The sequence below is a fragment of the Crocodylus siamensis genome, chromosome 13, assembly GCF_052110815.1.
Source record: "Crocodylus siamensis isolate JL-2025a chromosome 13, ASM5211081v1, whole genome shotgun sequence".
Lineage (NCBI taxonomy): Eukaryota > Metazoa > Chordata > Crocodylia > Crocodylidae > Crocodylus > Crocodylus siamensis.
The window spans coordinates 28,047,877-28,061,299 of NC_143407.1; the positions used below are offsets into that span (position 1 = coordinate 28,047,877).

At 42.8% G+C, this 13,423-nt stretch overlaps 1 protein-coding gene across 1 annotated transcript in view; it reads right to left on the reverse strand.

Moving 5' to 3' along the window:
• CALN1 (calneuron 1) overlaps positions 1–13,423 on the reverse strand; it is a 178,266-nt gene that overhangs the window by 151,611 nt on the left and 13,232 nt on the right. The window contains exon 2 of the mRNA XM_090026006.1: positions 10,579–10,703. Coding sequence (XP_089882132.1) covers positions 10,579–10,696 — 118 coding nt within the window. The 5' untranslated portion in view covers positions 10,697–10,703. The remainder of the gene's footprint in view (positions 1–10,578; positions 10,704–13,423) is intronic.

Sequence of the window (13,423 nt, forward strand, 5' to 3'; positions counted from 1 at the left end):
CTAGCCTGATGGGTCCTGAGTGGACCGAGTGCAGCTGTGACTTGACTTTAAATCTGGAATTCTGGCTCCAAGGAGAGCTCTGCCTCTTTCATCCTCCTTTCTGTTCCATACTCACTGCACTTTGTCTGACCTTCCCAAATCCACTCCGACTGCCTCAGCAGCAGCCCCAGGACTCGATGAAGAACAGCAGGCCCTGAGTAACAAGACATATGGCTGGGCATTTAATATTGCTCTGAACAAGAGGAGTAACAACGCTTCCGTAGACCACAGAGGCAAGCAGTCTCTCCTTTTACGTTCCACAGGCATGACTCCATTAAATGCCACTAACTTCAGTGAAGCTCCACCTGATCTGCAGCGGTGTATGCAAGAGAATAATCCAACAAAAGTTAGCTAATCTGCAATGACAGGTTTTATCGGTATTGTTCTTTCACTAATGGAGAAAGACGGCACAGAGAGACCACTCTGCAGACTTCCTTAAATACCTTTGGGCAAGACATTAAGGTCCAGAACCTATCTGAACTATTGGGTATCTAAGGGCTGTTTATGCATCTTAGTGCAATCCTATTCTACCTTGCTAGAGTCCCTGAAAAATCATTCCTTTTGTAATGCACCTTCCCCTTAGCCTGAAGACTGAGTCAGAAAAAGTGGCAAGTACCCACTCAACTTTAGCATTAATGTTTTTTCAGGGGCTTGAGCAGAGTAAAAGGGGATTCACACTTTGATACCTAAAAGGTGGAATTGGTTACACAAAGCAACCTTGTGATTCAGTGGTACCTGGCCCTAGTCAGAAGGAAACAAAGATGGATGACAGAGGGGAAGTTAAAAAAAAACCTAACAAAACAAAACAAAAAACCCAACCATCTCCTTCAGTGTTTTCATAGGCTGCTCCTTACAACCATGACCAGATGGCTTGAGAAATCCGTGACCTGCAGCAATCCCAGCCATTGCTGGCCTAGGAAGCGACAGATCTGAACCAGGGAAAAGGTACTCTACTCAGCACCTATCAGTACAACCCACAAATAATTCCCAAATAATTATAAAGAATGCTTTGGAAGCATTCACCTACAGATGGCCATACCAAACAGTCCTGTACAAAGGACTCCACTCCCAGCTAAACATGCTGGTGTGTCCAAAGGTCCCGGGAACAGGAGAGGAACGTAAGGATGCGGACAAGGTGGCATTAAAATCTCCCTTCTTTGCACATATTCAGGGGCCTAGTACCCAGGCCTTATGGGGCATGGGATGCAGAGGACACAGCAGCACAGGGTGCCACTGCCAAGCTCCAAGCCCATCCCAACCATCTCCCTCACTCTTGGCAGCTCTGCACTAGCAAAGAGACCACCTGCACAGGATGTATTCTCCCAAGTGATGGGTAGGAGACTTAGTATAAGACCCACTGAATTTAAAAGAACAATGCATGCTCAGTGATGGTCTCTGTTAGTCCAGCCAAGGCTTTAAGAATAAGGAACTGTAAAGAACCTAGAAAATTAATGGCCTAGATTAAAAACTTGCATAAATAATTAAAGGTCCATGTTAAAATTGTATCATTGTGTCACTGAAGATTTAAATGACTTTTAAAAGCATGATTAGAATTTTATCTGAATTTGCCAAGCTGCAGTTCTGTACCATGTCTTTGGGTGAGGCAGATAGCGGGTTCTCATCGCTCCAAAGTCAGGCAAGCTTAAAAACTAGCTGGGTTCATTTAAAATAATTCAGGGGGAATGCTTGCACGCAACAGCTCACGTCGCATTAAGGAACAATCAACATCTCCAGAATGCTTTTCCACGTTCACGCCCAGTTCCACAGGGCTGCTTTCTCGTGTGATGCAGAGATGAAAGAAGCACAGATACTGAAGAGTGAGAAAAAAAGGGCATATTGCAAACTTCAGAGCTCTTGAAAATGGCCTTTCACACAGAGGGTTAACAAATTCTACCTGGCGACATAAAAGGCTCCTTCTTTGCTCTCTAGAGCAGACCAGCTCTCTCGTAAAAGTCCCTGTTCATGCCCATTGCTGAGGATATCTGAATATCTGACACTAATTCAGAGATGGATTTGGTAGCCGTGTTGGTCCGAGACAAAAAAGAAATGCAAAACTCTAGAGGTCTTGGTTCAGAGATGATACCTTTTATTAGACCCACTAAGAAATCACACAAAAAAAATTATTGCAGAAAAAGATCCTTTTTTGTGTGATTTCTTAGTGGGTCTAATAAAAGGTATCATCTCTGAACCAAGACTTCTAGAGTTTCGCATTTCTATCTGACACTAATGACACTCAGATTTGTTCACTGACCAGCCAACGCCAATAAATTCTCGAAAATGTAGCCAGAGTTCAAACATAACTTCTTTAACGGCCATCCAGATGGTATCCCTAACCATCCTAATTTGTTGGCAACCGCTTGTCAATTTATTAATACTCTCTTTGTAAGAACTCTCCCCTTGGATATAGCCGCGAGACGTGTTACTGTATTTTCCTTTTACAATACACTGCTGGGGCAGTAAGTCAAGGCTTTACAGTAAAGGATTCTGGTGAGAGGTAGAGGAGTAGTTCTGCAAAAAAAAAAAAAAGAAAGCATCTCCCCACTATTTACTGCAAGGCCTCTGCAGTATATGAAAGCAGTTAGGTTTGTCCCTAAATCTTAGCACCTGGCAACGCTGTCCTAGCCTGGAGCCAGTACTTCGCAGTTTCCACTCTAGCCTTTTACTGCTGATCTACCAACTAACCTTCTCACCTGACAAAACATGGCACTGGCTCTCTAGATGCTGTGTTTCCTGATGCACCACAGCAGCTACAGCCTAAATTCAGAAGTGAGATTTCCTACCAAGCCTTTTAACCTGCTAGAGTCATTGTTACAAGGCAACATGCTGGCTTTGTGCAGGTAAGCGACTGGCCTCACCTGCAAGTAGCAAGAACTGGCTACTCATTTTGGCTAAGTGACTTCTACAGGTCCAAGTGCTAGTAGACATCCTATTCTGGGACAGAATTCAAGTCCCTGAGCAACCACTGGAAAAAGGTGATGGAGAGAGACCAAAAGAAATTTGGCTAGCAATGGTGTAGCACACAATTTCATTGCTGTTCCATGGCAAGATGGACATAAACGGTTACGCATCAGAACGGAAGTTTAACACTTTCCACTGAGCTAAGTTAATGGAGAATGAACAGATGATAGGGACTGAAAGGGACCTCACAAGATCATCAGGTCCAGCCCCCCTGCTCTAAGGCAGGAAAGATTTCTGTGTCCAGTCGTCTTTTACTTGGTACACAAACATTAGAGAAAACCAAAGCCGCACCAAAATCTACAGACTCCATCTTAAATTTCTAGAGAATAAGAGAAATTGAGGCAGTTAGAAGTACCATGAATGACTGAAATGAATGCTCAGCATCTTCCACATCAGCATACAGACTAAAAAAGCCAGTGTCGCTCTCAAATAGCCTCTTCCAGTAGGCACCAATTCTCTGAGCTTTTAGGGAGCCAACATGCATCTCAGCGAAATAATCCATATTATGCAGAGTTTATTAACACTACACCTCTATTCATGATTTTCAAATGGAAGTTGTTGCAAACCTGAAGCAACTGGATTCTTAAGAAACCCACAATATAATTAATACATATATATATCTTTATAGATATCCACGCATACCTATTATATATGTGTATATATCCCCACATATTATATATAGATATAGATATCTATATCTATCCACACACATATTATATACCTATATATACACACATATATGTGTGTGCGTGTATCCCCACATATTATATATAGATATCTATATCTATCCACACACACATATTATATATTTTTATTTTTTTTTGGAAAACTAGAATGAGACGCTCAAGAGGATATAGATACCCTGAGTTTCAGTCTGAAGGAGAACCTGCATAATGGAACTGTGACTTTATATTCATTGACATGAAACATTATTTAAAATACAATTTAAAAACTTAAATTATTCCATTTGCAGTCCTGATCATTCATGACGGAGACTCATGGATAAACTCCTCTTTTAAAAGCATTCAGAGAAAGAGAAAATGAGCTTCATACAATTTCATCTACTTAATTAAGAGGCTGCTCCTAAAGCTCACATTGAAATATGGTCCTTTGAGAAACTGCTGTGTTATTGCCCTCAATACAATGCATCCAAGTCCCTAATCTAAACACCTGTCTTGAATGCAACGTGAGTTTGGACAGCATCCCAGCCTTGCTTCTTCCAAGAGCAGCCTTAGAAGCCCAACCTCACTTACTGCTGTCTTTCCTCTTCTCTCTCTGCTCCCACAGGTGATTCCTTCCATGGGCAGAAGGCTGAGGCCCTGGACAGTTTGGGTTTGTACAACACAACCAGGAACAGACAGACAAGCAGTCAGGCCAGGACAGGTAAACACCAGCAGCTCCTACTGCACCTCAGGGAATAGGTAATAGCCTGCTTACCTTCAGCATACTGATATATCAGGATGAATGCAGACAGATAATGCCTAAACTGGCATAACTTATACAAGTGGAGTTCCCCCCACCCAATTCTTTCACGAGTAATGCTCTACTGAATGGGGCAAAGGTCTCCCCCATTTCAAGGTGTGTGTCACCTGTCTGCTTGGTTTTTTTACTGTAGTGAAAGGCCAATTATGCCAACACAAATGTGTTGTCTGTCCTGATCCCGGAAACAGCAGGCTCTTTCAAAGCCAGAATTAACCCTGATACAAGAATCAAAATCAAGTAACTAGTAAAGACTTATTCCCATTGAGATTTCACCCTCCCCGATTTAAACGCACTGCTTCTCCAAAGCATTTAGGTTTCAGCCTTACACGAGACACATCCACAACTGTACTGTGTAATCAGTTTGGTCCGAGACTGGGGAAAATCTAACTCTTCCTCTCATCAACCCGTACTCACCAGCCACGATGAAAATATCCACAAAACAAGAATGCCACAAAAAGGAATTTTTTTAAAAGACTCACTTTCAGAACAGAACGACTGGGACTGTTGCTACGTTCACAATCTCCACTAGGCAAGAGCCTTCATGTCCCAGCCCCACGATGAAAGAAATGAGTTGGTCCAAATCAGCAATATGTTTCAGCAGTGCAATGCATCTGAGCACCTGTTTAGTGTGTGTAGATGAGTAGCAATGGTACTACAGTTAAGTATATGGGTAAGCACATTGCGAAATCAGAATGCACTTCTCAGGACATTTATTGCATCCAATTTAAGAATGGAGTTTCTTAAAACCACCCACAATGCCTCATCTTAAAAACTATGGGCATCTGTCTAAAGTTAGGTGTCTTGCTTTGATAATCATGCTCGTAGTTTCAACTCCGTCTCGCCAAGATAGCCTGCTTGGTGGTATAAATCACCATAAACTTAATGCCTTACCATGCTGCTATGTCGTTGTCTCTTCATAAATGGCTATTACCTCAATACATTCTCAACCAATTTTTCATTGCCTGGATTATTGGCACATGGGAGCCAGTGGCTAATTCAAAATCCATATGGACGTCATTTAACCATGCCCTTTAATCATTGCATGAGCCATTTTCCAATACATTCTAAAGCTGCTAACTGTTGAATTGTATGTAGCAGACCCAACAGAAAATGATCTCGTTAAAAGCCGCTTCTGCAGGCACTGCTGCCATTCCATGTTGGGGGGGGGGAGTTTGCACACAGAAGGTTGGCAAAGCAAGTGCTGTGCTGCAGGCAAATATCAGAGCACATGCATCTTAAAATTTTAACCAAGTAGCTCTTAGGGAAGGCCTCATGTTCAGGGAAGGCCTCCCTTTGAGAACCATCTTACCTGGAGCTTATATAAACTGGGGATTTTCCCCAGTTACAGCCATTCACATGGCTGCATCTCTGCAGCTCCAATGCCATGACTCCTGCCAATGGAGCTTCTTCTGGCTTTTCTTCAAAGGGCTGCACCAAAGCAATCAAGCTGCTTCCCAGTAGCACAACTGGGAAGGGAGAGCAGGGCATCAGCCCCAGCCACCATCTACGAGAGGGTGCCAGAATTACCACCCGCCCCACAGAGACTTTGCCAGGGCAGGAGGAGCACCACAGTGCTCAGCCACAGGAGTCAAGCAAACAGCTGCTCACCCAGAAGGAGGCCAGGGGGCAAGCAGAATGATGCCCCCCAGGGAAACTCTTTGCCATGGCAGGCACAGCCCTGAGCCTGGTAGTGTAGCTGCGGCAGGAAGGGGGGTGAATGGGATACCAGGGGACAGCTCTCGCAGACCCCACACTGCAGGGCTGCTGCAGCCGGTTTGCAGCAAGCCTGTCCCCTAGTGCCAGCAGCTCTATCACCCTCCCACACCTGCTCTCTAGTGGTCTGCACAATCCCCTCTCCCGCACCCATCTCAGGTGCTGAAGGAGCTCACTACACCTCTGCTGCTGTCTGTCATCAGGGTCACATCACAACATAGACAGCAACGTCTCTCAGGCACATCTAAGAGATTTATAACAGAGGGCATAGGGCCTCCAAGTTCCAAAGTATTGATGCAGCACCCTGGATCCAGCTCCCTTGACTTCAGTGGGATCTGCGCCAGCCTCCTGGTTACCATGACATCTTTCTGCCCTAATTAGCTGCTGTTCTAGTTTAGATTTGGGTTTACTCTGGGAGACCCTGTTACTATGTTTCCACAAACTCTACCTGTGATGCACATGCTTTCTCTTTAGGTGATATTTCTCAGACTCTTACTATGGAAACATTTCTGCCTTCTGACAGTACCCTTTACATAGTGCCCGTGTGGGTGGATGACTCAAACTTGCAATGATGATTCCATCCACTGATTTTTATTTTTTTTATTATTATAATAAAAAGTATTCTTAGCAATTTGTAAATGTGAAGGCAAAGGCCAATTTTAAAAGGAATCTGGAAACCACAAAATACATACAAATAGTGCTAGGAGTCTAACATGCACTGGCAACAGCCAGGAAATTCACAGGTAAGCAGTTGCTGTAGCCCTAATTTATGCTCTCATGCCTTGATTTTGCTGAACATATGGCACATCACATTCATCTGAGAGCCCTGCTATGCCTTCTAATCCCCAAAAGACGCTTATGGATGGCATGTCAGTCCCAACTTTGTCATCTACTCGGCGGTACAAAGTTTAATGTCACCTAATGTAGCTTTCCATGACTTACTTTCCTTGGCGACTGTAAGAAATTCTAAAAAATCCTTATGCTACTCAGGGATCACCAACAGCAAATGACACTATCAGGAACAGACAAACAATCCACGGAGCACCAATAATCAACCTCTTTCCCTCGCTGCCAGGACAGGATTTACAGCAGAATAAGGGGAAAGGACCATTTAAGGTAGACAAATGCCTGAGAAGTACGAAGAGAATGACTAGTCAGAAGATAAGCATACAAAGTGCTTGGACAGGCAGTCAGGCTACTCATAATATTCACCCTAAAACCCAGATTCTTTGCATAGCTTTACCCTTTCTTAAAAAAATATGCAATTGGGAATATTTCTGGATGTTCAAATTGTACTGCACTGTATGAGGCCATGGACCCCATGACAACACCGGGCTGTATTAAATGCAGTAGCCCTCAATACAAATAATGCTCTATTCTCTTCTGCATAGGGCTTTATTCTGTTCTTATCACTCCAGTATCCCAGAACATACCATTTCAAACATCCTTTACAGAGCAGGATTAAGAAAGATACTGTAACTGCTACAATTATGCCAGAAACCCTGACAGGACAGCTAGATATTTGGGCTCCGATTTTACAAAGAGTCTTGTATACAATTCACATTAAATTCTATGGGAGGTTCAAACCTTTGACGATTTAACATGTACGACTTGAATTCTTGAGGCACTGGAGGAACCAAGAATTGCATTGAAAGTCACTGTCTCAATCCCACAGATTCCTTTCAGAAGTCTACATTATTAACTTCAAATGAAAAAGCATCTTAAAACCTCCATATGGCTCTCATTAACGTCTCCAGCTCAGTAACACTTGCTAAGAATGCAAGCTCACTGGTGCACAGATGATTTTTTTTTCTGTTTGGTGATTTGTAAAGCATATAGTACAGTGAAGACCTGACTGGGCTCCTAGATGCATTACTATACAAATAAGAATTATTAAGGGTTTTTTTAAATCAACAAGTCACAAAAAAATTCAGTTTTTGAGGAAACCATTACCACCTCCTAAACTCTTTTGTACTGCTCTGCTTAAACGAACTGAAACAATTTAGCACCAATTCTGTGTTTAAGGAAAACAATAGCACCGAGTAGAGATCATTTTGGTAAGCTATGAACTGGAGCACACCTTCATGGAAAAGCTCTAAAGCCTTTGAAAACAGGCGTTTGCAAAGCAAGAGGCGCTCAAAAAATTTAACTGAGTTCTAATGAGACGTCGTTCTCCAACAGCTAGAAAATAAATGGCCAATTAATGAAAGAGCTGTCACTGCTTTATTGAAGAACGAGTGGGGTAATCTTTGTGAACAGAAATATGTGGCTTTCCCGTGCAATAGCACAGTGACAAGAAGGCACAGACTGCGTTAAACTGACTGGGTACTCACATTCACAGTGATTGCTACCAGTTGTGTTAGGAGCCTCCCAAAAAAAACATTCATTTCACATTCATTATCAGCAACGATACCCTGCAGTTCAAGTTCGGATTTACTCTCTTTAGATAAAGCACGTTCACCCCCTGGGCTGAAATCCACAATGACCAGCACCCTATGGAATCAGAACGAAGATTCCTGGAGTTACAACTTGCATTCATTTGACCCTTAGAAAGTAGGGCCAAATTGCACAGACAGTAGATTGAATGGGCAAGCAAAAGAAATGGTGGCTTATACCCAAATTTATACTCTCCCCTTTTGCTGTCTGATGTACGGATGGTTTCCATGTGCTGTATTAACAGCAGCTTGCTACAACAAACTACAGTTGCATTTGAAAACACAAGTGAGGCACAATATGAGCCCTGCAGTGTCCTGGACATTCCCCCTTCTTCTATACAGGCTCCCTTTTTTGGGAAAATCCTATCTACAAAGAGAACAAATGGCATAAAATGTCCACTGTCACCATTTGAGCATGCTTACAGCAAGGTTATAACTTCCCACACCCACTAGCACACACCAGTTTAAATCAGCTTCTTGACAAGCATCTGCAAGTTGTAGAAGTTAAAAATGGGCGCACTATGATTACAGGGTACATAAAACATAAATCTTTCACAGCTGCATTTCAAATCAAGTGCCAGACTTAATCCGCTGCCATCTTGTCTGCATTGTGCTAGCCCATCTGATTATATACTCTGAGAGTATTTAAACTTTACTTAGCAATATCATTTTCCTTATTACAAGCTGCAACACATGGGGCAGCTCATTTGCAAGAACCAACCAAAAAACTTTCATCCAAACCTCAGCTGCACATAACGAGGATGCAGAACTCTACATTCATGAGTCCTTAACTGCATTTTGAGCTAAACTGTATTTGAAGTGTTTTACAATGTCATCTTACTTTTAAGACTTATAGCAAATTCCCATGGGGAGGGGAGAGAGAAAGAGATAGAAAAATATTTTTTGCTTCTTTCTTTAAATTCACATAGAACTTGCAAAATCAATCACAGAGGGTAGAGATAAACAACAAGAACAAAGAAGACCTGCTAAGTCACGTAAAGAAAGGTCTGATTTCTCCACAGAACAGGTAAACCATGGGTAAAAGTATCTGGCTTTCTTCCATCTTGCCCCAATCCTATTCCACATTTTTTTTTCTGCCTAGTTCCACTTCCATGCTCATTGACTCGTTAAGTTCTCTGCAGAGACCACCAGTGATGACTGTGGCTTGTACAAAGCATCCACTGGGTAGTGAACCAAGTGCTTCAATTTGTTCCACACTGTTCATAGAATAGCCATAACACAGTATGTACTTGGGCTCCGAAATGACCTGGACCAGACACAAATCAATCACAAACACAGAAATCACCAGCCTGCATAAGACCAGGAATCCCCCCCCACAAAAAACTGGTATCTTAACCAGGATGACCAGGATCAGATGCTTCTGGGGAAAGCACAATAAACTTTGCAACAGGCAATCTGCAGGATAATTTACCCAACAAAGGAAGTTTCTCATTAAACCCTGAGGCAAAGGCTGGCTCAGCAATAAATCACCTGCCTGAAGTACATTTGACTGCTCTTTACCCATAACCCAAGATCCGTTCAACTTCTACCTATATATCCATCAAGTTATGCAGAGATCTAGACAAAAAGAAGTCTCATTGCTTAAAGGTTATGTATAGCTAAGGTGAAAACCTGATTAGGAAGAAGGATCCCATGCCGGCAAACAACAAACAAGTCGTCTTTTAAAGTTAGACTAACTTTCTCTCTACAATAGTTTCATTCTTTCAAATGCTTGTCTAAGTTCCACTACTAGAAACTAAGGTCAAAAGCCAACTTTGGACCTTAGCCTTCCCCCTCATCTTGTATGTGTTGAGCTCTCCCACTTTTCCCATTCATTCTCTATTTCACACTTTAAATGGCTTTCAAGTTGTTTTAGGATTGTACTGTTAATAAGAACGTAGGCCCACTGTCTTTTACCAGTTATTAATCTCCCCTCTGAAGGGCTCCTTACCATCCAGTTCCTCCACAGAGATGTTGGCTAGTTGCTCGCTGTCACTGCCAGCAGAGAGCGACCGGTTCAGGTAGTTCCCCTTGTACAACAAGCCAGCCGTTACATGGTGGAATGGCATCTTCTCCCTGCACATGGGAAATCAAAAGAAAGGTTCATTATAATTCTTTGTCCGTGCCTTCTTTCTAGAGAGCCATCAGCTGCCATTGAAAAAGCAAGAGGGCTGGAGCCTTCTACATCTCAGAATGATGATTGCTCATGGAAGCCAAGTAAATGACTGATGGATTGCAAGTTTAATTTAGTGTCTGTCAGTAGCTGAACAAATAAGTGTCTCTTCTTTCATTAAGAGCTGATATAGGAAGAAAACTGATGTCTAGAAAAGTAATAGACCCCAGCACATACACACCAAGGTAGTTCAGGTTAGAGACCTGGTCACTTGATAGAAATGTGCACAATACAAAAAAAATCCCAAACCCTACAATGACAAGTCCCAAGAAGTCAGAGCGGGTATTTAAAACTTCTGGTGTAAGGGATCAGAATACCTCATTAGCAGTAATTTTAACTGCACCCAAGTCCCTTGACAGCTTTGACTATCTCAGCCAAAAAACACTAAGACTAGTGCTGAGGTCCACGAGTAATATCCACTATCATTTAGGTAGGGATGAACCTCCCTTTATAATCAGCCGCCATTGAAGGACAACCATCTTTTAAAGTAACACTGTTTCACAAAAAAAACCTATGACAGAACAGGAGCAAGTTTGCCATAACCAACAGAAAGGAGGAGAGAAATGTATATTATCTAGGCCCTCAACAAGCTTAAATCAACAGAGTAGCGGTGCACGTACATCTAGAGCCGTTTCAAAAAGACAGCAGCTGTCACGTTCTAATTGTTACGTGCAGACAAGCCAGGATGGTATAAACATAGCAAAGCTGCTCCAACTTTAAGACTGCATGAAGCTGCATCCTGGCTAGGACAAAAGACAAAATACGTTGGCCAGGGCACTGGTATAACATATTGATGTAACAGCACTGACTTACACAAAATGATACAAGTCCCTTTTAATAAAGGGCATCAGTGGAGGCCAAACTTTTGGGCAGGCATGGCACAAATTAGCCCCATACTCTGCCCAGGTGCCCCTCTGATTCCCTTCCCCTACCCAATCTGTTGCTGTTTTTGCTCTGTCCCGCCTGTGATCTGCTGCTCTACTTCCAGCTTCCTTCCTCGTGCTCCCTGCCCAATATGCTACTTTGCTGCCCAGGGCTGGACACAGGCGTGGGCAAACTGGGTGGCCACCCAGGGCCTGGACAGAAAGGGGGCCCAAAAATGGTATTTTTTAAATTACTATCATCATCATCTCTGGTGATGAGGACCCCCAGTACTAAAACTTTGCCTGGGGCCACCAGGAGTCTAGGTACGCTGCTGCTGCTCCCTCCCAGATCTGCCGCATGCCACACACACAGGCTGCCCATGCCACACGTTGGCCACCCCTATGCTATGTATTGAGTTCTTATGCCTCTCTTTCATGACTTGTTCAAATCACATCATCTCTACAATCATGAAAGAAGAATAGGTTTCTATGGCCTTGAAGAAATAAGTAAGTGCTACCTGCTGCAATGGCCCAGCTTCTCTACCACCAACACTTGCGTTGTAATGACAAGGACAATCTAGTTTGCGGCACCATCATATGTTCTTATCATAGCCCGTAATAAAAATACAGAATTAAGACATGGCATAAATGACTGCCAGCCTCACTGAGTTGGTAGAAGCTTTAATAGCCTCACACCAAGACCAAGGCAAACTTGATACATGGACAACACAGGGCAAACAAACCATCTTTGTTTCCTGGCCTTACTCTGCACAAACATAGCAGCACTCTTGCTGTAATTATATAAATAAATCCTAACGGTATTTTTATATGGAAAGTGGTTTCTGCAGCAGCACATCAAAAACCAGAAATAAGTTTCTCTTTTTCATTAAGCAGGTCTATTATTTCTCAGCACTTAACAATGAATGCATTTCACTCAGATATATTACTCAGTACTGCTAAGGCATGAATCTTACCTACTCAGCAAAAGGAGTGTAACAGATGCCAACTTCAGTGCCAGTTTGGGTACCGAAATGCTGGCCAGTTGGAACAGACAGGCTGTTCCAGAAGTTTGCATTCTTGCTGGCTCCCAATAACACAATGAAGCATTTAGATAGAAGTCGATTGGTATTCCTCCTCTGTAAATCGCACCCTCAATGTAAAAAGCAATTATACTGATATTTTTTTTTTTTTTTTTTAAATTCCACTTAACCAGAGATGGGTCTAAACCAAAACCTCTGAGTATGAACAATGAAAAATTGGGGCTAGTTTGATACCCAAACCCAGAGCTCCTTTCCACACACTGGGTCAGAGATTTAAAAATGACCCAATGCAATTTCTCTACCTGCCTGCACAAGCTGAAGGCGTACTGCTGGTGAGCACTAGCAGTCTGAAGTAATCCAACTGGGCAAACAAACTGGGAATCTGCATATGGAAGTTAATCGGGCTTTTCTACCCACAACTGCACATCAAAGCCTTTAAGGACTGCACATAGTTTCAATAAGCTTTTCTAGAACCAACACTACAGAGTGCCAATGTCTACAAATGAATGGAGCTGAGGATACGCAGCCAGCCAGCTCTCAGAAAGCATTCAGCGTTGTCGTGATGGTTTGGGCCTCAGAAGAGCCATCCTGACACTCGAGATGGATCCCTCCCTGGGGAGACATGAAGAGAAACAACTGGACTACAATAACCAGATTGTAGGGGAACTATAAAAAAGGACAATATTTGGAAACTTCAATGCACAGCTTCTTCTGCATGTA